General features: G+C 38.6%; 1 protein-coding gene across 1 annotated transcript in view; it reads right to left on the bottom strand.

The window, feature by feature from the left end:
- Positions 1 to 24,428, bottom strand: part of ZFHX4 (zinc finger homeobox 4) — a 182,116-nt gene that overhangs the window by 26,588 nt on the left and 131,100 nt on the right. Inside the window, exon 5 of the mRNA XM_033842741.2 lies at positions 6,295 to 6,363. Coding sequence (XP_033698632.1) covers positions 6,295 to 6,363 — 69 coding nt within the window. The remainder of the gene's footprint in view (positions 1 to 6,294; positions 6,364 to 24,428) is intronic.

The following is a 24,428-nucleotide window of genomic DNA, read 5'->3' as shown; positions in this document are numbered from 1 at the left end:
AGTTTGGGAGGCTGGGAGGCTGAGATCATGACTAGATTAGGCTGTGTCCCCGCCAAGTCCACACACGTGACGTGACATCCAGAGTCAGGCCCGCGACCTACGGACGGCCCGTGGCAGAAGGGATGCGAGAGTTCTTGGAGTAGATTTACTGGACCTCTCCCCCAGGGCTGGAAAATGAAGCATCAGAGTGCTACTGAATGTCCTTATCTGGAGGGGACAGAAAATTGTAAGGGCTATCGCCAACTCATGTTCATAAAACATTATGCGTCAGGAGAAGAAAACGAAGATTATGAAGGTACGAAAAGAAAAACTACAGTATCATCTGCGTCTCATCAGACAGTTTTTGCAGGATCCTCTTCTTCATGGTTCTGGTATGTGTCTTAAGTGTGAGAGAAATTCCCAGACAAGTTCTTCTATACATCACTGTGGTGTCTGACCTCAGCCTGACCCTGGCAACAGTTTGAGAAATCTGAATGTGAACAAAGACTCTGTGTCAGCAGCAGGGAGAGATTGTGGGATAGACTCTCCCCATCAACTTAATCGCAAACAGCAGTTCTGAGGCCATAACTTTGCACGGCTCCTCCAAGCCACAGCTCATAACCTCCAGAGGTGGATTTGCTGGCACTGCCTCTGCTTCTGTGACTGCCCACACTTTTCTTGTTCTTCCTTTGAAGTAGGCAGTCAATTAGCTCTAATGCTCCAGCAATTCAGACCTGTTTTGTGGTTTTGAAGGCGAAAGCTGTTTATTACAGGTAGGCTCTTTGGAGCCATAGAACTTGGCGAATTTTTAATCACGTAAAAAAGAATCAAAGGGTAACTTATGTACACCATAAAGTTTCCTACAAGTCAGAAGTAAAAAGTCACTTTCATTCTTAAAGAGAGTTTTTGAAATAAATTTGACATTCATTTTATAAATAGGCTTCAGAGTCAAGAGTATTCACATGGAGAAACCACTTTTTCTAGAAAACCTTGTAGGTTGGATTTGGGGTCAAGGGCAAGAGTTGGCTACATTCTATTGAATGATTTTCAAGTACCACATTTCATCAACTGTAAAATGCCATAAAATGTAAGATGCTTATGAAAAAAGGAAGACAATTTTATGAAAGAAGGAAAACAGCATATGACATTAAATGTATTAAAGGGATGTCTTAGAACTGAGGGAAATTACGTAAAATTCCAAAATAAGGATACTAAATTACATAAAATTCCCAAATAAAGATGCTAAAGCAGTTTTCATTTTCATCAATAAATTTCTTCAACATGTTACATGTTAATAATAATAATTATTAACATGTTAATAATAATGAAAGTATTATAGCATTTCATAATATTGTTGTATTCACACTGTATATATTTCAATTATTCTTTTGCTTCATGGAAAATAAAAACTATACTATTGACATGTTAAACTTTATGATATGAATGTAGTTATGCTTAAATGCACATTAGGGTACAGTAGAACTTCCCAATTTTCAGATAAATGATAAAACATTTTTATTTTAAAACATTTCAAAATAATAGGAAGAAGACAAAATAATACTATAGTCATATATACTATAAAAGTACAGTACAGTTAACTTCCCCTAGCATTTTTATCATACTAAAATGATGATCTTATAAGTTACACATACACATAAACTATGTTTAAAAGAAAAGTTTTTGAATGAGTAGCTTATTTTCCTTTGAATAATAAAAAATGATTGGAAAATCACTATCAATTTATTCTACAAAATTATATAATTTCGAAGCAAATCGGCTTCAGTGACATGCCTCTGATCTGAACACCAGTTTTGCTTGGTTCCCATTGCTTTATTATACGTGGGTTTGGAAACCCTCTGAGTCTTCTAAGGAAAACACCACATGCTTTTTAAGCCCGTGCAAAGAGGAAGCAGAGGTTAGTGACTCAAACATCTGTAGTTTTTTTTAGGGAGCATCTATTCTAGATACTTGGCTTACAAGAATTCCTTCCTGGGCCCCTTCATTGTCTCCCTGTCCAGTCCCCACTCCCTCCAAATTTATCCTTTATATGATCTACTTAAATTTGACTTCTCTACTTAAAATCTTTCAGTGACTGCCATCACATAAAGAAAAAGCTCAATCTTCTGTACAGGGCAAGAATAGCCGGTCCTTGTCTACCAATCTGGTCTCATCTTTCTTCACTTTCTACCTAGCATTTAACTCTCAAGTATGGTGTTCTCAAATTTTATGGCACCAGAACCACCTGGAAGACTTGTTAAACCACAGATTGCTGGGCTCTATCCCTAGAACTTCTGACATGGTAGGTTTAGAGTAAGGCCTGAGAATTTACATCTCTAAGTTCCCAGGTGATGCTAAAGCTTTTGGTCCAAGGACCACATTTTGTGCACCACTGTTTAGACACACGCAATAGTCATTAATGCTCTCTTCCTTCCTGTAAGACATACCACTCTGTTTCTTTCTCTTATCTAGAACAACTTTTCTCCACTGTATAATTCCCATCTTTCCTTTAAGCCTAGCTTGGGAAATATCAGTTTCATCATACGTAAAGCTGGAGTTAATAATACCCACCTCATGGATTTGTTATAATGTATAAAAATCAGTCAGCACAGAGCAAAACACAAAATAAGTATTAAAAAAATGCTAACTGTATCATTATTAATTGCTTATTTCTCAAAAAAATCTTCCCTGAATATTGAACTAGGGGTAATGTTTCTGGATAAATTTCTTTTTCTTTTTCTTGTGCACTGGTGTCAAACAACTTACCGTAGTGTGTGGAAATTATCTGCGTATTACCTACTTTCTCTAATAGGTACACATTTATTGAAAACAGTGATTGTCTTATTTGTCACTGTGCCAGAAGCACCAGGATTAGTGCCTGGAATTATAGAAGGCAGGCAATACTTGTTAGTTGGAACACTGAGTTCCATTTGGGAAGCAAAATGGGGAAGAAAAGGAGAAGTCCAGACTCTATCCCATTCCTCTATTCCCCTTCAATAAAACCTAAAAGGAGTATTTGTTTGGTTTGGTTTGGTTTTGGTCTGGTTTGTTTTTTGCTTCACATCTTCTCTCTCGACTAAATCACATTCATTATTCAACCCTTTCCAGCCTGGCTTCACATCCATTCCTCTTCTCAAAGCCACCAATGACTTCCATGCTGTGAAATCCAATGGCCACTTTTCTGTTTGCATCTTACTTAACTTTGCTCAATAGATGTTACTACTCCTTTCTCCTTGAAAAACATCCCTTTCTTGAATTTCTTGGCATGAGACTATTGTGATTTTCGTTGTACCCCTCTGAAAGTTCCCCCTTATTCCCCTTTGCTGGGGCCTCCTCCATTAAAAATCTAAATATTGGAGTGTCTCCAGCATTTGTCCTAAGCCCTATTCTCTTATCTACAAAGAATGTCTGATTTGAGGAAAAATAATGATTTCCCTAGATGATTTCATCCAGATCCATTGCTTTAAATTTTATATCTCCATTTGGATGTCTGGAAGGCATATCAAACTTAATATGCCCAAATCAGAGCTCCTAATCCCCCTTCAACATACTTCACTTTGTTTCTCCCCAGTCTCCACCACCTCAGTTAATGGTACCACCATTCACAAAAAGCAAGAGTCATCACTGACTTCTTTCTTTCCTTCTCTTATGTACACAATCCATTGGCAAGTCCCATTAATTCCGATTCCAAAGTATTTGGCATACAGTAAATCCATCTATTTCTTTACATTTCCATTGCCAGTACCCTTAGTCACTTACCTGTATCTTGCAATGGTCTCAAAACTGGGGAAGACTTGCTCTTGCTTTCCCACAATTTATTCTGCATACCTTAATATAATAAAATCGAGCTATTCTCCTGTTTGAGGCCTGCCATGGCTTCCTACTTTGCTTAAAATAACATACATAACAACCCCTTACTGTGGTTGAAATAATCAGGCCTTGCCTACCTTTATGACGTCATCTTACATTGTTCTCCTCCCCACTCACTCATCTCTCTCCAGGTCAGCCTTCTTTCTCTTCACGGACTATCACCAACTTCTTCCCCTCCTCTGTCTGTAAAGCCTTTCCCCTAATTGGGTCCTTCTCATTATTTTGGACTCAGCTCACCTGGCATTTCCTCAGAGAACTTCTCTGACCACTGCTTCTAAGGTAGTGCATCACCTGTCACACAGGTGGGGTCCTCAGACTTTAGTGGGAATCACTGTCACCTGGAGGGCTTGTTAAACCACAGACTGCTGGGCCCCATCCTCAGTGTTTCTAATTCAGTAAGTCTGGGATGGGGCCTAAGAATCTGCATTCTTCCAAGTTCCCAGATTGGGCTGATGCTGCTTTTAAGGGGCCCACACTTTGGGAGACTCTGCGCTACACATTACCTCTTTTAATTCTTTTTTCACATTTGTTGCAATCTGAAAATAACATTTATTTCTATAGTAATATTGTCTAAAAATGAGAGAACTCATTTGCCTTACTTATAACCTATGCCCAACAGTTCCTGGCAATTTTGAGTTAAACTGGTGATTCCTAGTTTTCCTGCTTAGGGTAACTAGGTCTATGGTATGATGTCATCAATTAAAAGAGGAGAAGAAATGGTTTTGCAGAAAAGAGAAGTTCAATCTGGAATATGTTATATTTGACTTCCCTGTAGAACATTCCTATGAAAATATTCAGAAGGCATGGGAATATCTAAATATAAAGCTTCTCACAGAGGTTGACGTGAAGATGTACATTTTGTTTTGTTTTGTTTTGTTTTTTGTTTTTTGCGTTATGCGGGCCTCTCACTGTTGTGGCCTCTTCCGTTGCAGAGCACAGGCTCCGGACGCGCAGGCTCAGCGGCCATGGCTCACGGGCCCAGCCGCTCCGCGGCATGTGGGATCTTCCTGGACCGGGGCACGAACCCGTGTCCCCTGCATCGGCAGGTGGACTTTCAACCACTGCACCACCAGGGAAGCCCGAAGATGTAAATTTTGGTGTCTTTTTTTTTTTACAAAACAATAAAGAAATGTATTGAGAGGGAGCGGTCTCCTTTTAGTCTAATATTTTTGTCATGGTCTTGATTTTTACCCTATTACTTTCAATCTAGTCATTAATGCAATTTTTTGATTGGCTTGAAGTGAAGAGGAAGAACTGAGTTTATGCTACTTTAGCTTAAATATGTTCTTTAGTTTTCTAGGGAAAAATAATATATAAAATGAAAAATAATTACTTATAAATAAAAAAGTATTCATGAGACACACATAGGTGAAGGTAAACTTAACTTTGAAGACTTTTTTAAGAGGGAAGTCCTGAGTTTATATTGGAGGAATGGTTTCATTTACAATTTTTTAAAAGTATTTCAATACCCCATTATGAATGTGAAGGACTTTTTTTTTTTTTTTTTTTTCTTTTTTTTGCGGTACGCGGGCCTCTCACTGCTGTGGCCTCTCCCGTTGCGGAGCACAGGCTCTGGACGGGCAGGCTCAGCGGCCATGGCTCACGGGCCCAGCCGCTCCGCGGCATGTGGGATCTTCCCGGACCGGGGCACGAACCCGTGTCCCCTGCATCGGCAGGCGGACTCTCAACCACTGCGCCACCAGGGAAGCCCCTGAAGGACTTTTTATAATCATGTTTTTGTTATTCTGTATAACACATTATTATTCCAACTGTATAAATCTGGAAACTGGAATCATGTTTATACAGCAGAAATAAATGAGGTGTGTTGTAGCAACATGGGTGAAATTCCCCTTAAATTATCTGAATATAATGCTCCTAAGAAGGCAGAGTCTCCACCTTTTACCACACACATAAGCACGCAAAGCACAGGAACTAGTGATTGTATTGACAGGGCAGTAAAAATCCAATCAGCTCATCAATTACCAAAACTAACTCCACCATCCAGGTTGTTTGACTTGGGGAAAACTAATACCCAGCTTATTGACGTATACATTGTGTAAAACTGACCATTTAGGTAAAACTTCATTGTGTGTAAATGTAGATGTGAGAAATTATCCAGCATAAGTTACCTGTTCTTTAAGAAATTGCTTTACATATGCATCCAAATATTGGCTACATTTGATTTAATTTATTTATTATATACTGGGTTGGCCAAAAGGTTCGTTTGGGTTTTCGTCCGCGCTGGCAGAAAATCCGAACGAACTTTTTGGCCAAGCCAATATTTAATTTATTATATATAATATTGATATATTCTATATAGGATTTAAATGATTTGTATAAGGGATCTGATCAGTTCTAATTAGAGCAGTTCCAGAGATAGTTCATTACATAAATTATGAGAGTAACAAATGTAGCTCATTCAAGACAGACAAGAATAAGACCAATTACCTGAGGTCGCTCTCAACTGCTGCTCTGTAAGATCATCCTCACAGGTCCTGGCTCCCAAAGAGGCAGTTTCTGCAGAGGACATCAGAGTGAAAGGTAATCAGCATGCCATGTTCAGCTCTGCAGTGTCAGCCAGTATCACAAGAACCCAAAATTTGGCTTTCAAAGAGATAAGCCTCAGGCAGAACTCAGGTGAATCTCTGGCACACCTTACATCCTAGTGGCTGGAAAAATGAGCCCAGGGAGTGGCAAGATTAGATCTAATTCTCAATAATCAGCAGCACACAGTGAATTTAATAATACAGATAAAATATGGAAACAAGAAAGGCTCATTCTGATTTTTCCCACTTGGTTATTTGGCCAAGCCTACATGTTGTAATGACAATGGCACATTACATAAACTATGAGCATACTTTTACTTCTCTGTCAAGGTACCAAAAAAAAGAAAAAAAATACTCAATATATGGTAGCTGATGTGAGAGACCAAAGCAAAAAACAAGCACTTGAAGAAACCTGAAGAATATGTCCAAGTCATCAATAAATCCACATCTTTATTCTGATCTTTTAGGTGAGCTCCAGAGCAGAAGTGCCGGCAATGTTTGCTGTTTGCTAAACTTATCCCCAGACAGAAATCATAGGTTTCACCTAGCTCCATTCTTCCTTTGGGTTCCCTGTCGTAGGGAAATCTATAAAAAACAACTAGACTTCAGAAATCACTTTCCACACCGTATTCTTTCTCTACTGACTCAACACATGGCGTTGATTCCATTTTACAAAGTCTCTTGTCACGTCTGTTTCTCTATTCTTCTGTCATCATCTCTTTCCTGACAGTTTCAATAGCCTCCACAACAATCTCTGGAATTCCATGTCTTTCCAATCTAATATCTCATAATATCTCAAGAGCTATCATTCAAGAAAGTAAAATTGCTTGAGTAAACATCATGACCCTAGCACTGGATTTTCAGTATATTACTTGACCTCTTTAAGCCCTGATTCCCTCATTTGTAGAATACAGATATAACTACATAAATAATCAACAACCATAAGAGAAAATAATCCAAATAAAGGGAAAATATGATATGGTCTTTTTTTTGTTTGTTTGTTTTTTGCGGTATGCGGGCCTCTCACTCTTGTGGCCTCTCTCATTGCGGAGCACAGGCTCCAGACGTGCAGGCTCAGTGGCCATGGCTTACGGGCCCAGCCGCTCCGCGGCATGTGGGATCTTCCCAGACCGGGGCACGAACCCGTGTCCCCTGCATCAGCAGGCGGACTCTCAACCACTGCGCCACCAGGGAAGCCCCTGATATGGTCTTTAAAATGAGAAAAGGCCGTATCTCGTTGAGAGGATAAAAAAGCTGTCACACAATCCTTACATTGTTAAATAGACTCAAGTTTATCTAATATTTCTAGGCAACAGCATCTGTGGTTGATTCTGAGGGCTTTAATTAAACAAATAATTAACCTTAAAATAGAAGTGCACACCAAAGCACTATTATTGCCTTCACTAGTTGTTTTTCCTGCTACATACAAAACCTTTGGCCTTTGATGGTAAACTATTTAAAAACAATACAATCATAATAAATACCCAGTGCCCTTTCCCAAACAACAACAACAACAAAAAACAATTATCTTGTAACTATATCTTAAATTAGTTTTGAAAAAAAGAATTTGTCATCAGTCTTTGCTTATAAATTAAGGAATAACTTCCAAAAACTCACAACATTCGTGTCCAATCAATACGTCTCTCAAGAAGGCCACTTCTTCCTCCTGGCAATCTCTCATACCTTTATTCCTTGATCAATATTGTTCCTTTTATATTTTGAATGTCTTGTTTTCTTCTCCTGTTAAACTCTCATTCTTCCCTCAATACCTAAAGCAAGTGTCACCTCCTCTGTGCTTTCATTAACAGTTAGCTTATACATATGTCTCAGTACTTTTGATATATTGTGATAACTTTTATATGATTCATGTCTATTTCCCCAAGAAACTGTGAGTTCCTTGAGAGCTTTCATTTTAAGAGATTCTCAACCTAGGACAAAGTGAGGCATATCAAAGTCACCTAGGATACCTTTATTCAAAATACTAAACCACACCCTATATCCTGAAACAGATGAATCTCAAGATGAGAATTTTATAAAAGCTTCCCAGAGCCTCAGAACTCTAAATTCAAAGCTTCCTCAATTATACCAAAAACAGAGAAGTCATCTTACATATATATGTGTGTGTATATATGTATATATATATATATATATATATATATATAAACGTGTGTGTGTAAAACCATTTCTTCCCCTCTTTTCTAGCAAAAAACAATTCCATTTTATCAAAGAATCCTTACCATTTCACACACACACACACACACACACACACACTTCAATGTATTAAATAGTCTTGTTCAAATAGATATCAGTAGTAGCTAAGTGAATTTGACCAAATGACTGCTACTCTTTAAAGATTCCTGAAAATAAAAAGAAAACAATGACATCTTATTAAGTTTGTATCTCTGCCAGATACTGTGGTAAACTATTTGTGTAAAAACAGTCATGTAACCCTCACAATAAAATCATGAGGTAATGCTTAATCTTCATTTTAAAAATCAGAAGCCTGGAGGCTCCAAGATGTTAAGGTCACTTGCCCCAGGTCCCGAAGTTTGAAACTGACAGAGCCTGAAATGAAACCCAGGTCAGTATGGTAAAAAAGTCTGAAATTTTGGATGTGTCCAGTTTTAATACCACAGTATTTGGAAGCTTATAAAGGTTTTCCTACCTTTGTAAAGGCCAGAAAACTAAGTGTGTGCATGTGGAGAGGGGTGGGAAGGAAGCGGGAAGAGAGCAACTTTTCACTAGTCCTGTGAAATTTCTGATATTTCATAAAAGATTACATTCTTTGAATATAAAATGTAACCAAATAATAGTTTGGTGCCACATTGAAATCCTTGCATTTAATAGTGATTTAAGGAAATGTGCAAAATGTCAAAATCAAAACAGTTATTTAATCTCACAAATTAGATCATGTGGCACTTGGAGACTACTCCGAAGAGAGTGACTTGTGCAAATAATTTTATAAAGGAATGTAGTGCAGTATGCCACAGAATTCTTTCTAGATCCTCAACAATAGTGCCTCCTTTATACAAATGATATAAATATTTTAATAAAGGAGATTTTAACTTATCAAATAAACTGATTATAGTTTTCTGCCTGTGTTAAATGACATGTTTAAAGCCTACTAATGATACTTAGCACCTTTCAATATTTCACTTTAATAATTGCTCTGTAATAACAAATCTGACTGTTGTTAACATGATCTGTCTCTTTTGCTGGTGATTTAATTAGATTACTAACTTGTGTTCTCTAGCACCTGACCTTTCTTATTTAATACTATTTAAAAATAAGACCACTGGGACTTCCCTGGTGGTGCAGTGGTTAAGAACCCACCTGCCAATACAGGGGACATGGGTTCAAGCCCTGGTCCGGGAAGATCCCACATGCTGTGGAGCAACTAAGCCCATGCACCACAACTACTGAGCCTGCACTGTAGAGCCTGCAAGACACAACTACTGAGCCCACGTGCCACAACTACTGAAGCCTGCGCGGCTAAAGCCCGTGCTCCACAACAAGAGAAGACATCGCAATGAGAAGCCTGCGCACCGCAATGAAGAGTAACCCCTGCTTGCCGCAACTAGAGAAAGCCTGCGTGCAGCAACGAAGACGCAATGCAGCCAAAAATAAAATAAATTTATTAAAAAAAAATAAGACCACTGATAATTCATTCAGTATTCTACTCTATTCTGTCAATTTTTTGATGATACACATTTGAAAATGATACCAAATTATTTTTATTAACACAAGGTAGGAGTAATTGCTGCATTTTCTGAGGAATAGTATATTAATTAGCACAATCACCATCACTACCACCAACATTTTACAGCATTTGCTTTGTGCCAGGTACTGACTGATGCTCTTTATATGTGTTAGGACACCTCAAGCAAGAGGCGGAGCTATGATTCGAACCCATATAGCTTTATTCAGGAATAGCTCTCTTAACCACAATGATATACTGAACCATATTTTTTAAATCCTAAAAGTGGCTTTCTTTCTGATTCTGTAATTATTTCTCATTTCCCTTTTTTCTCATTTGACCTGAGTTCTGCTAATCACCTTTTCCCTTACCCCAAACCAAATGGTTACATCTCCAGAGACAATGCTTAAAACCTAAATTTTGGGCTTCCCTGGTGGCGCAGTGGTTGAGAGTCCGCCTGCTGATGCAGGGTACACGGGTTCGTGCCCTGGTCTGGGAGGATCCCACATGCCGCGGAGTGGCTGGGCCCGTGAGCCATGGCCGCTGAGCCTGCGCGTCCGGAGCCTGTGCTCCGCAACGGGAGAGGCCGCAGCGGTGAGAGGCCCGCGTACCGCAAACAAACAAAAAAACCTAAATTTTTAGGGTTCTCACTCCTTTTAATTATGAGAATGAAAGCCCCCACCACTCTCTCTCTTTTTTTGTCCTGCCACACCTACTCATAAGCTTGTCCACCTCACTACTCCTTTTTTCCTTCCCTTGTTTGAATAATATTTATTCTGTAAGTTAACTGATAACTTTCAGGCATTCAATCTTAGTTCAAAAGTCATCAAGTTCTTATCTGGCAAATCTTGATTTTTTTTTTTTTCCTGCAAATTGGAATAATACTTTAAAAAAACTATATAATCCATACAAATCTAATGATCAGGGCAAGATCTGGAATTTTTAATTTTTTAAAGCAGTCTAGATACACAAACAGAGAATTCTAAGTTTAAGATTGCTGTCATTTGGGAATAAATCTAATCTAATCTGCACTTGATTATTGCAGCAGCCCCGTGCTTTTTATATTCTTATCAGCAAATCTGGGAAGCGTTTGGCACAAGTTCAGTGGAAGTTGGAATTTTTAAAATAATGGTTGAATGTTTAAGTTGCTAAGTATAGTACTAAGATAGTATTTGCTTACAAAACGTCCATGTCTCAACCCCTCCCATTGATATGTTAATGCATTAAATAATCAAGTGCATCACTATTTTTAGTAAAATGTTTAGCACATAAAATAAAAAATACACCACCAAACAGAGTAAATATTAAGCTAATTGGTCTAAAGTAATAAAGAGAAAGAAAAACATTTTCTGTAGTCCTAGGTCCTAGATAACATTTTGAGTTCCACTTTACTTTCATCCATTAAAAAAAAAATATATATATATATATATATATATATATGCCTATTCTTATTTTATAATTGGAGAATAAGACCAAATTCTGAAAGAGAATCCACAAATTTCAACAGCCCTTCTAGCTCCTCCCCCCATTTTTTGAAGTCCCTCCTCTCTCTACCTCAGCTCTGTGACTCGTAAAAGGTATCTTACAGACTGGGAATACAGAGAAGATACTTGCAGCTCTCTAGTTTCAAAATAATAAGTGAATACTTGTTGGAAACCTGTTAGGTGCTAAGCACGTAACATGCATTTCCTTACTCCATCCTCACAGTAAATCTGTCACAGAAAAGCCATTGCTTTTACGGAAGAGATGAGATATCAAAGCTCAGTTTGTCCAAAGGCACAGAGTGGCAGAAGGTAGGATTTCAACTGAGTGAGTCTGATTCCAAAGCTCTGGACTCTCCCCTGGACAGGGGTGCCTCCAGCCAGCCCCCAGGACTCCTGGGCCAGGAAGCCTAAAAACTTCGAGTTTCCTACCTCCTAAAAAAACAGCTCAAACCCCTTCAAAGCAGATTCACCATAACAAGATCAATATTTAGAAGAGCACATCAAATTCAACATTTATTACTACCGTGGTAGTTCACATTTTAATAAAAACCTCTGGACTTGCTTGTGTGTTGCAAAAGAGAAGCCTGTTTCCAGTTGAAGCAAGTTTGCAATTAAAAATGGTTTCAAGTGGTCTTCTCCATCCTTTTCCTATGTGGATACAAAGAGTGTGCTTCTAAAAAAGCTAAGCAACTCAGCATGTTACCAAATGGTTTTGAGTAACCAAGCAACATCATCATTGTTGATCTGCAGTGCTTTCTCTTAAATTAGTTCTTCTAGGCAGTAATAGATTGAAGTGCATTGGATGCTCCAGTGTCAATTACCTGAATGGGGCTGGATTTGTAATTTTTTACTTTCTGAAAAAGTAAAGCTCCTTTGCCCTGCCCTGTCTGGTTTTACCCAGAAGTTATTTTTATATAGTAAGGCAGTAGTATCTCCTGGGGCCTCCCGGCCAGGAATGTGTGATCACTTCTTTCTGCTTCTTGAATCATCTATGACCTCAGTGTAATGGGACCTAAAATAATTTAATAAGTTCCTGATATCAATTAGTTTCAATAAATTACTCATACATCTTCTTAAGGTCTCACATTTTAAAGTGCTGTTACTGAAATATTTTTTCTTAAATTTACTAATGCCTAATACATCTCTCCATATAAGATTCTATTTTATTTAATTATTTTGAAAGGAAAAGATTGAACTTCTCATATAATTTAGGGATAATAGCACATTCCCATCTATCAACCAGTTGCCCAGTTATCTAGACGCGAGTCCTTATAGGATTTGTGACAATCTCTCTTTATATTGTCTAAAACGATTTTCATTCCTTAGCATACTATGCTGGCTTGGCTAGGTTTCTCATTAACACAGGGACACGTCTTGTCCACACACGGATCCCTAGCCTACCCAGTAGGAACATGTGGAACACTGCCTACTTATTTCAACACTTCGTTTTCTATCTCATAGCTAGTTTTTCATCCTTTACTTTCTACTCCACAGTTGCCAAGTTTTCTGAATAGCCTCATATTAGGTTAAAAGCCTTGCAAAGTTATTTTTTAAAATAGAAAAGAAAATAAATGTTTAGTCAGCAGGGCATCTTTATCACGATTTCCTTTAACTCTATCAAAGACCCCTTACAAGGGTATCGTTTACTCTAAGGGAAGTTGCATTCCTTTATCTCAGTCATTATTTGGTTCTTAGAAATTTCTACAACTTCTCTCACACTTTCACGTCAAAGACTTCTGTAATGATAGGTGCTTCCCTCAAAGACTGCATTGTTTTAAAATTACTGCAACAATACTAGAGTTGAATCAGTTTCACAACTTAAAAAAATGTTTTCTGGGGCTTCCCTGGTGGCGCAGTGGTTGAGAGTCCGCCTGCCAATGCAGGGGACGCGGGTTCGTGCCCCGGTCCGGGAGGATCCCACGTGCCGCGGAGCGGCTGGGCCTGTGAGCCATGGCCACTGAGCCTACGCGTCCGCAAACGCAGCCTGCGCGTCCGGAGCCTGTGCTCCGCAACGGGAGAGGCCACAACAGTGAGAGGCCCGCGTACCAAAAAATAAAAAATAAATAAAAAAAAAATGTTTTCTGGACTCTGCAATGATAATCTGCAATGATTTCATCATTCCCAAGATTTTACTTCAATCATATTCAATGAGTTACTTGGGCATGCTTCTTTGGAACCATTATCCATGAAACCATCATTCACTCTGGCTGTGGAGAACCAGAGAAAGTAACCTTGTGTTGAAATAATAGTCATTTTTTAAAAAACTATTTGAGAGTCATTCTGTTTGCTTGAAATTTTGAGCAAAGATAAAAGATAAGAAATCAGTAACATAAAAATAGCCCACTTCTGCTATAGCTAAGTGGCCCTTAGAAGCCTATGTTGTTCAAAAACAATTTCATTTGAAGAATATTGACTACTCCTATGTATATGTTTGTGCTAGGGAAAAACAAAAAAACAAAAAACAAAAAAAACAACCATGGACTTAAGAAACAAACACACTCAGGCTTGAATCCCAGCTCCACCACTTTCTAACTACTTGAAGAAGCAAGTTACTTAGCTTCCCTGAAATTCAGGATCCTATATGTGAAAATGGAAACAAAAATACCCAGATTTCAGGGGATAATAAGAAGTAATGTTAATAAATATATAAAGCATCTAGTACTGAGTAATTAGTAGATGTGTTCACAGATGATTCTTCTCTGGCTTGGTCCACACTGCTGAACAGAAGTTATTCAAAGAAGAGACTACATCAATTTGGTATATTGACATTTTAGATTATAGTTATATGTAATGGACTCTCTGTCCATCAGTTAAGTGTTTTAAGCCTTTAAAAGATCACTATTATTTGTGTAGATATTTTAGAAATAGCAAATGTTAACAAGACTAAACATTGGTTTCCTAAGCAGCATAGTTTGTAAGTTCTTTTTTTTTTTTTTAATCCTTAAGCAAATTTTACATATGCTGCAATAAAAGTGGTATGTGAACCACATTGTAAAGACTGTTCAGTTCACAGTAGTTTGGCCATTTACAAAAGGTATAATGAAGGAGATGAACTCAAAGGAGTTGTGGTGATGGACAAGTCAGCCCTAGGTTTTCCCTAGCAAGAGAGGGATCCTCCCCTCCCCAATTCCAAACTCCCACCATCAGTATAATATTAAGAGAAAAACTCAACCAGAAGTCAAATCTCAGAATACAGGTCTGCAAATGTGGCATTCTCCAAAAATCAAAAAATCTCCATTTATACACAAACATTGGGTCAAGTAATTTTCTAGACTATTCCTTACACTGCAGTCACCTAAATCATATGACCTACTGAGAACATCATCAAAGCACAAAACATTTATTTTTTTTCTCCGAAGCAATCCCTAATGAACCGAAGACAGTACATTAGAGCTTTCACAAAGCCAAGTTAAGTGAGAAAGGTAAAAAAATAAGAATTAAAACTCTGCTTCAATCCATGTAGATTTAAACTGATCTATTAGCATTTTGGAGCCAGTCTTCCTATTATAAAGTGAGGATAAAGTGGTCTGTTCTGCTTGCCTCACAAAGTCACCGTAAGGATGAAGTAGAACTTGTTATCATCACCTCCAGGTGATCATGCAAGACAGGGAAATACAATCTTTGTACTACACTTTCTAAATATTGAACGTCTTAAATACGCCGACATGGAAGGCACCACTACTACTTATAATAAACGATCCTATACAGTTATATATATGGGGGAAATGATTGCTTCCCATGTGCAGGCTTATTTATTTTGTGAATTATACATGGCCATAAAAGAAAATCGTCAGATGACTAAATCAATTCTTTTTATCAACACTGTAATTGTTGAAATAAATTTATCAATAACCTAAGATGGAGAAGTTCCCTAAATTATATGTAAATAATCCTCGGGTTATTACTGTTCAGAGTTTTCTACATTTCACCACATTAGGAAAGGTCAAATTTATATAATCCTATAGCCCAAATTATACTTACAAGAATTGACCTGGGCAATGATGGATACAAACATAAGTAAAATAAATCTGGAGAAGGAAAGTTAGTGAAAGTATGCATAGTCCCAGAAAAGGAAGATTAGAAAGGCTAGGCTGAAGCCAAGAAGGAAAAATGTACTATTGGAACCTGCTATGAATTTTCAAGACAATACTTATGCGTACCCATGAAATGTTTATTTAATAAATCACTCATTAATGAGCAGATTGATGAGATTTGGCACATTGTTTCTTTGGACTGTATTAGTGGCAGAAAAAATGGTTTCTGAGACACAGCCAATTTTTTTCTTCTTTGTCTGGATGCAAGTATTGCAAAGGGTCCCTTGATCTGGGCAAAGTGAGTGTTTTAAGCAGGAGATGCCATGATCATATTTGCATCTTTGGGATGCTATGCAGGGGATGGAATGGAGGAGGAAGAGTTCGGTTGTTTAAAAAAAAAAAAGGACACTGGAACATTCATTGTACTTCCATCTATTACCTTCTAGAAGAAATCATGGATTAAAGGAAGAATAGTGATTCTATTGGAGAGAAAAGGAATGTTAAAACATCCAAGATTGGGGTAAGAGAAAAGATGATGAGCTCAATTTTGGACATGAATTAGAGGAGAGCTGATGAGTAAACATTTAAGTTTCTGAAACTAGATTCTAGAAGAGAAGTCTGAGTTGAAAATCATTTGGAAGAAGTCATAACTAATACTAGTGAGTAGATGGCACTCCTGAGGAAGAACACATAGCATACAGAAGAGGACAGCTGAGGACAGAACCCTAAGGAAGGAAAATTAAGAAGCAAGTGGCTTGAAGATTACTAAAAGAATACAAAAGATGATGATGGAGAACAAAGAGGTAGGCACAAGACCCTGGAGTGATCGGTAAAACAGTGACCAAAGGACTTTCCAGAGGTTTGAGGCACAGCATAAAATTACACAGAGAAGTAAAATAAGGCCCTGGTGATATTGTGAGAGATAATGGTGAAGGAGGCAGTAGAGGGATGGTACATACTTCATAGAAGGAGTAGATAGAACTTGCTGATGGGTCTGATGAGGAAAGTGACAGAAGACGACGGATCAAAGATGATTCCAATGTTTTTTGCCCAAGAAATTAGAGGAATGGAGAGCCTGTTTACTGAGATGAGGAAAAGTGCAGGTGGAACAAGTTGGGAGCGAGGAGAAGGTTTGGAATCAGTAATTTGGAAAATGTTTGGTTTGAGATGATTTGTTTATATACCTAAGTAAAGGTGTCAAGTAGGTAAGTGTGGCAGTGGGGGCAGAGAGGAGAGGGCGAGGGAAAGAGAGAAGGAAAAGGAGAAGGAGATGTAGGAAGGAAGGGAAGGAGGGAGGGAGGGAGGAAGGAAGGAAGAGGTCAACATATAGATGCTCATTTAAGTCCTTGAGATGAGATTGAATAATATCACCTAGAGGATACATGAGGGTACATGACTGAACCCAGGATACACGCTTACACAGGACACATCAAAGGAGGCGATGCTGTGAGCAGTCCACTCCAGCAGGGCAAAGCACTTTATCCTTGACATTGTTTAGAATTGCCAGTGCGTGGTAAAAATAATCATCAAGCAGGCTAAACTTTAGTCAGTTTTATTACTGTTTTTAAATTCCTATAGGAATGCTGCCACTTTATTGCCTGAACGGGGGTGGAATAGTCACACTATCCCCTCCTCAAATAAGAAGAAACCAGTGAAGAAGACTGAGCAAGACCAGTCCATGAAGTAGAAGATCCAGAGAGAATGGGGTATGGAAGCCTCATGAAAGAGCCATTTCAAAAAGAAGGGAGAGGTGAACTTGTTAAAAGTTGCTGGTTGGTCAGATGAGAATTAGGAATTGACCATGATGTTCGCCGAAGAATGGGTGCTTAGAGTCTTTGACCAGAGCTTCTTCTGAGGAGTGGTGAAGGCAAATGCCCCCTGAACGTGGGTATAAGAGAGAATGAAGACGGATGAATTGGAGGAGTCAAGAGCAGACGATTCTCTGAGGCGTTTTGCTGTAAAAAGGATCAGAGAAATGGGACAGCATGCGGAGGTGGCTGGGGCATCATGGGAGGGTTTTTTTGTGTTTTTTTTTTTTTTTTTTTTTTTTTTGCGGTACGCGGCCCTCTCACTGTTGTGGCCTCTCCCGTTGCAGAGCACAGGCTCTGGACGCGCAGGCTCAGCTGCCATGGCTCACGGGCCCAGCCGCTCCGCGGCATGCGGGATCTTCCCGGACCGGGGAGCGAACCCGTGTCCCCTGCATCGGCAGGTGGACTCTCAACCACTGCGCCACCAAGGAAGCCCACGTGGGAGGGTTTTTGTTTTTGTTTTTATGTAGAGTGATGTAGAGAATGTCAGTACGAGGATGGTGATGAGCTAGTGGTGAGGGAAAATTAATGATGCAGAAGACAGTGAGGCAGTGACAAGTGTCAGATGATGGATCTCATAGCATCCAGATGGGTGTGGATTTCTGAAGCAAGTGTGAACGGGGATAGAAGTCAAATGATCACAGAAGTCAATGGAAGTTAGGTTAGAACTTAACCTCATAGAAGCTGGAGGCTGTCACGATCATGACAAAAGTTGGGGATGAGAGTTGGGGGAGTACAAAGTTACAGAGGAGAGTTAAGAGGTGTCAAAATGAATGAGAATGTTGTAAAACAGGGACTAGAAAAGAGGGCCAGATAGCAAAAGCCATTTTGTTTTAGCATATAAAATATTCCTATTGTCCTTTTTTGTGATACCCAATGACAGAAACCATTTTTGCTGAGTAAAGATTTGACCAGTAATCCTATCTAGCTATGAGCCAGGACCACTACTTTTTCCTTGTAGATACTATGGAGGCCATGTAAGCAATAAAATTATTATGAACAAAAATGAAAACCTTGCAGAACATAAACGCTCTCCTATTAAACGCTTAGATTAAGTTTTAGGGCAACACCATCACATTGTATTTTTCATAATCTTTCTAAGTTTGATCAAAAAAACTTACATGTGATGCACATAGCAGATGAATTTTAGGATTTTGGTACAAGGTGATGAAAATATCTCAGAAATGTATGATGACTTGGTCCATTAAGTTTGTTGTCATGGCTAAGTAGATGAAGTAACTCATGATCATTACTAATGGAAAAGGTGATGTATAGGGCTTCCCTGGTGGCACAGTGGTTGAGAGTCTGCCTGCTGATGCAGGGGACACGGGTTCGTGCCCCGGTCTGGGAAGATCCCACATGCCGCGGAGAGGCTGGGCCCGTGAGCCATGGCCGCTGAGCCTGCGCGTCCAGAGCCTGTGCTCCACAACGGGAGAGGCCACAACAGTGAGAGGCTCGTGTACCGCAAAAAAAAAAAAAAAAAAAAAAAGGTGATGTATAAACTAAAACCAAATTATCGTAAACATCTTATGATTAAACCAAACCAAAAAATAATTCTGCAAAAATTTAAAGATATCGCTATTCTAAAATACATGATAATGGCAAACAGGAAAAGTGAACTTTAATACGTGTGGACACTTCACAAATGATGACCAGAATTCAAATACACGAAGGGGCAAAATAAACAAAAAGCCCTAAATATGGTCACCTTAAAAAAATAAAAGGTATGTTGGGGGAAGGAGGGGGAGGAATCTCGTGGTAAAAAAATAAAAAGTAACTTTTTCTTTTATCTCACTTCTACAAACTATAAATGAAAACATCTTTAATGTGGTAAGTAATTTGAGCCAAATGTAGAATTCCCTTTTGAGGATTTTTAACATTGATATTTTTAAGGATGTAGAAAGGAGAGCCATATATGTTTGACCCAATAAAATAAGTAATATGGGAATGAATTTCATCTTTTTTATGGCTAATATTTTCTAGCTTTTCTATACACTATACATTTCTTTACCCCGATCTTCACAATCTGTCCTCAAGAGGCAACAGAACTCTATCGCCCCAAATACTCTAGAACTCTTCCCAGAATAAAGAAAACAGACCTCTAATTTGCAGATCTGTGTCTGCTTTTTTGCAGCTACACTATGAATTGTTGAGAAGTATCTCTTTATAGTCACAAAATTAGAATGTAACAGGGCAAAGCCAAATGGAATCAATTTTCATTTGTTCCAATTCAACCCTCTCCCACCCCCCACACCCCGTCTCCTCTGTGGTGTCCCTGAAAGGGTTGCAGGGTATTTATGGATTGGTGTTGGGGCACTTTGTTTTCCTTCCTTCTGCAAACACATAGTGGCAATCCTGTCTTGCTAAAAGTCTTGTAAATAGGAACCAACGAACTTCTCCAGATGGATCTCCAACAAAAATGTCAACTCCCATGAATGTTTCATTTCACCTTATGTACAGTTCACCTCATGACCTAGTTCTGGTTTTGTTTTCATTCATGGGTTCAATGAGTATTTATTGAATACTTTCTATATGCAACTCTGATAGTCACCTTATGGAAGTACAATAGAACAATTTCTAGATATTTTAGTTTAATCAATCTTTTTTATTCAGATAAAAAACTGTCCTGGACTTACATTGTTCCACATTCCATAAAAGATTTCTTCAATACTTATTTAGCATAAATGACATTAACAGGCTAATATAAGTATAGCCTCTAAATGTTATAAATAAAATAGCCTCTAACATGGTTTCATTAAACTACAAAAGCCTCTAAAAAATCATGATGAAAAATGACAATGTTTTGTTAGTTAAAAAAAACAACTTATAAACACATTATTTCTGCTTCGCACTGGTTGTTTAAAGAGTTATGTTTGAAAGGGGGCAGGGTCATGCCTCACTATCAGACCCCTGCTTTTCACTCCCCCTGCCCACTTAAGTCTGAGCCAAGCTTGGGAACTTATAGTGAAATCTTTGACTCTTTGATTGCTTGTATTTAGTCAGTAAGTTTGCTCTGTGGATTTGTTTCTCACATACTTTTCCATTTACCTACAATTCTCTCAGTAACAGCCCCCTAACGTGTCCACCACAGTGACTGACCTTGAAGGAGCTTCTGCCTCTAGGTCCTCCCAACGTGATCCCTCTGACACATGGCTGCTACCTCATGCTTCCCTAAAACACCTCTGCAGTGATGTCATTCTCACACTCAAAAGCTTTAGTGTCTTCTTATTTTCTGCCTCATCAAATCTAAACTTTGCTCAGCTTCCAAAGCCTTCCATAGTCTCAACTATCTACTTGTTTTTTGCCACTTTCTCCTGAATGGTCATTATTAGGCACTCAGTTTAGTTTCTTGCTTCTCAACAAAATCCTGTCAATTTTCTTTCATCCCTATGTCTGAATCACATCATCTCCCTTCTCAACTGTAAGGGCCATGCCTAAATAAATAAACAGGCAAATAAACAGACGCAGAGCCAAACAAATAAGACTCTATCTCACATTCCCAATCCTACACATTCTTCATGTCCTAATATTCCACTCACCATAACAAACCCCACAGATCCAATGCTCCTTTGAACAGTCCTGAGCTTGGAGAAGTTCCTTAAACTTTGATGGTTTACATGACTTATTGTGTCAAGTATATTGATTTTGTCTTCCAGGCAGCTTCTAAACTCCTTGAGGGCAGGGAACTTTCATTCTTTTGTCTCTCACAACCCCAGGCCAGCTGCTACGCCCAGAGCTGATGTCCAGTGGATTCCTCTCTAGGGGGTTCTATAATCAATAATGGCAGCAAAGAAGAAGAATCTTTTTCTTCACTTCATTCTGATTCTGACTCCAATTAATTCATCAAGCATTTGCTACACTTAAGGGCAAGTATTTGGTATTCTCTCTCAAAGGGAAAAGAGTTAAAAATCTTACAGAAAGAGGCTAAAGGGGGAGAAAAGTTCTTTGAGACATATGCCAGCTTTGTGAGCAATCTTTCTTCTTTTCCTTCTCACGTACAACTGTTACAACATTGTAGAAACAAGTTCCCCTCCGCTGTTTTTCTTTCACTAGTGTCTTCTTGTGACTGCCTGGTGAATATGTAAGTCATATGCATTTAATCCTTTGAAGTTCAAGCACATTCTTGCTTGAAACAAAAGCTCTAGAGAATGAAATCAGAGTATACAATTATTGCAAAATGGCAATAAAATCACCTCCCCACACATCCCTTGAGAACGATGGTCAAGGAAGATCTGGCTGAGGGCTGAGACAGACTGTCAACTTGACTTTTAATTTTATAAACTATGATGGTTTGGACAAGAAAATGTCTTCAAAGGGTCAATGTCATTTCTGTAAATGGAAAGAAGACTGAGTGTGAAAAGACTGCTTTGAATCAAGCTTAAGGAAAAAAAAAAAGTAAAACCCACGAGCAAATATCAACAGTACTTTCTCCATTTTTCTCTTTTTGTTCCTTTAAGAGGAATTTTTTTAAGTGAGGAAATTGCAGTTAAATTTATTTTACAGGGTTTCCCTGGTGGCGCAGTGGTTGAGAGTCCGCCTGCCGATGCAGGGGACGCGGGTTCGTGCCCCGGTCCGGGAAGATCCCACACGCCGCGGAGCGGCTGGGCCCGTGAACCATGGTCGCTGAACCTGCGCGTCCGGAGCCTGTGCTCCGCAACGAGAGAGGCCACAACAGTGAGACGCCCGCGTACAGCACAACAAAAAAAAAAAAAAAAAAATTATTTTATAGCCCTTAAACTGAAAACATTTGCCTATGAAGCTCTAATGACCTACAATATTCTATCTGTAAAGCATCATTTGGCCCCCTGCTGTTTCATTTAACTTTAGCTGAACCTTTTTTGTTGCTTCCTAATCTCCCCTAATTTGCCTAAACCCCTTATTTGTCCTTTCTCAAACTGTTTGTTTACATCTCACTGGAAATGTGTAACAATAACAAAGTGCTTTAAGGACTAGAAATAGTGATAGATTTAGACACCCAATTTTTCTTCACAGCATAAAAAGACATTCAAATTAACACACATTCACTGAGCGCACACTAGGTGACAAGGGCCATATTTGGCGAGTAGATACTAAGATGAAAACAACCTCTGGTGCTTTCAAGGAACTTGAATCTGGAGAAGGAGACAAAGTAGAAAAAACACTACAATGTGGGAAGTGACCTGCTGGCGGTAGGAGTCAGGTATTCTTGACACAAAACAACACAGAACAGTGAACTCTGTGGGAGAATGAAGCATTAATGCAATACGTATCTTATTCTGTAACATATCATTTAAATATTTCTTTTTTCTGTTTTGGAGAAACATTTTATAGACAAACAATAAGACAAGGAAAATGACCAGCTTTTAAAATCTTCCCTTCAACCTACATCCCAAGAGGGAAAGAGGGCGGGATGGATAAATTCGGAGACTGGGATAGACATATGCACACTACTATATATAAAATAGATAACTAATAAGAACCTACTGTATAGCACAGGGAACTCTACTCAATATTCAATAATCTCAATACTCTGTACAGCAAAATTCACTTTGCTGTACAGCAGAAACTAACACAACATTGTAAATCAACTATACTCCAATAAAAATTAATTGAAAATAAATAGATAAAATCTCTCCGTCAACCTACGTAAACAGCAGAATATGATAAAGATAAGTACAGTGACATTCAATTGGGAATCAGAAGCTTGGGTTGTGCTACGGATTAGCCTTGTAACCCTAAGTCCTGAAACTGCCGAGTGACTGTTCCTCAGCTGGAAGATGGTGGGTGGGACCTACCTGAGTTTTAAGGACCCCTTTGGCTTTCCTATGATTTGAACATCTGCACTTACTTTTGTCAACTCACAAGTACTTGCTACAAGGCTGAGGAGAAGATCTCATAAGATTGGACAATAATTCACCTTTACCTAAATATGTTATTTGTGTGTTGATATTTACAGCCCTCTCTTTTCATGTTCCCTTTCACATGACTAGCCCTTTGGTCCTTTATATTCACATAACCCTTAATTCTTTTCCAAGTATGTTCACATTCACCATCTCAAGCGCTCTTACTCTATACACTAACCATACTCCAAAGAATCTTCCCTCACTCTGTTGCTAAGACATACATCTTATAACCTTCTTGTTCACTCTTATTTCAAACTACTCTGCTTTATGTTTAACTCTATGCTTTTCTGCTTTCCTTTCTTCTAAGAGGAACCAGATTCATCATTTCCTAGCCCCTCTCTACCCTCTTTCTCAGTTGCCCATTTTTCAAAATCACTGAAGTGGATTTGTTTTGACTGAATGCTCAAAACCTCAAGGAACCGAAGAACAAAGGTGACTCTGTATACTACTTCTAATAAGTTGATTTAGGAAAACTCTGGTTTCCTAACTCTGGTTTCTTCAAAAATACGATGTCCCTGGAAGTTCTTAAGTTAGCAGCTTGCACTGGGGAAAAGGAAGTCCGTCTATGCAGCCAGGATGCCTGAGAGGCACCCATCCTACCTAGTGTGTACGTGGTCAGATTAGTGGAGTGGGCTTTCAGAGAGAGCAATAAACACAGCAGTACCAGAGAGTGGCTCCATCTTTAGAAATATAATTTTTAAGTATAACTCAAACTATGTGTCACTAGTTTTCTTTCAGTGTTCTTAGAGTTCAGCATTTCTGGTTGAGGAATATTAATAATCTAGTGGAAGCTATGGACCGCCTTCCTACAAAAATGCACATATGGATAATTCCACAGGCAATTACAAGGGAGCATGGAATTCCTAGGCCCATGGAGCCCAGGTTAATAAGCTGTGCACAAATAACCAGGATAAGCTCTTTTGTGGTGTTACATAACCCTTAAAAATGTAATCTCCATTCCCTTTTGTTGCATTAATGTAAAACTTTTTTGTTTGCCAAGAAACCAAGGGTTTGGTCATCTAATTGAGACAGTCATAACTTCTTAGTTTCTTTTTTTGTTTTTAGTAATTATTAAAGACAATGTTTATCAGAGATTATCATATTAAGTGAAGTAAGTCAGACAGAGAAAGA

The sequence above is a fragment of the Tursiops truncatus genome, chromosome 17 (genome assembly GCF_011762595.2).
Source record: "Tursiops truncatus isolate mTurTru1 chromosome 17, mTurTru1.mat.Y, whole genome shotgun sequence".
NCBI lineage: Eukaryota > Metazoa > Chordata > Mammalia > Artiodactyla > Delphinidae > Tursiops > Tursiops truncatus.
Note: the sequence above shows the minus strand (reverse complement) of the source record. Positions and strands in the feature narration are given on the sequence as shown.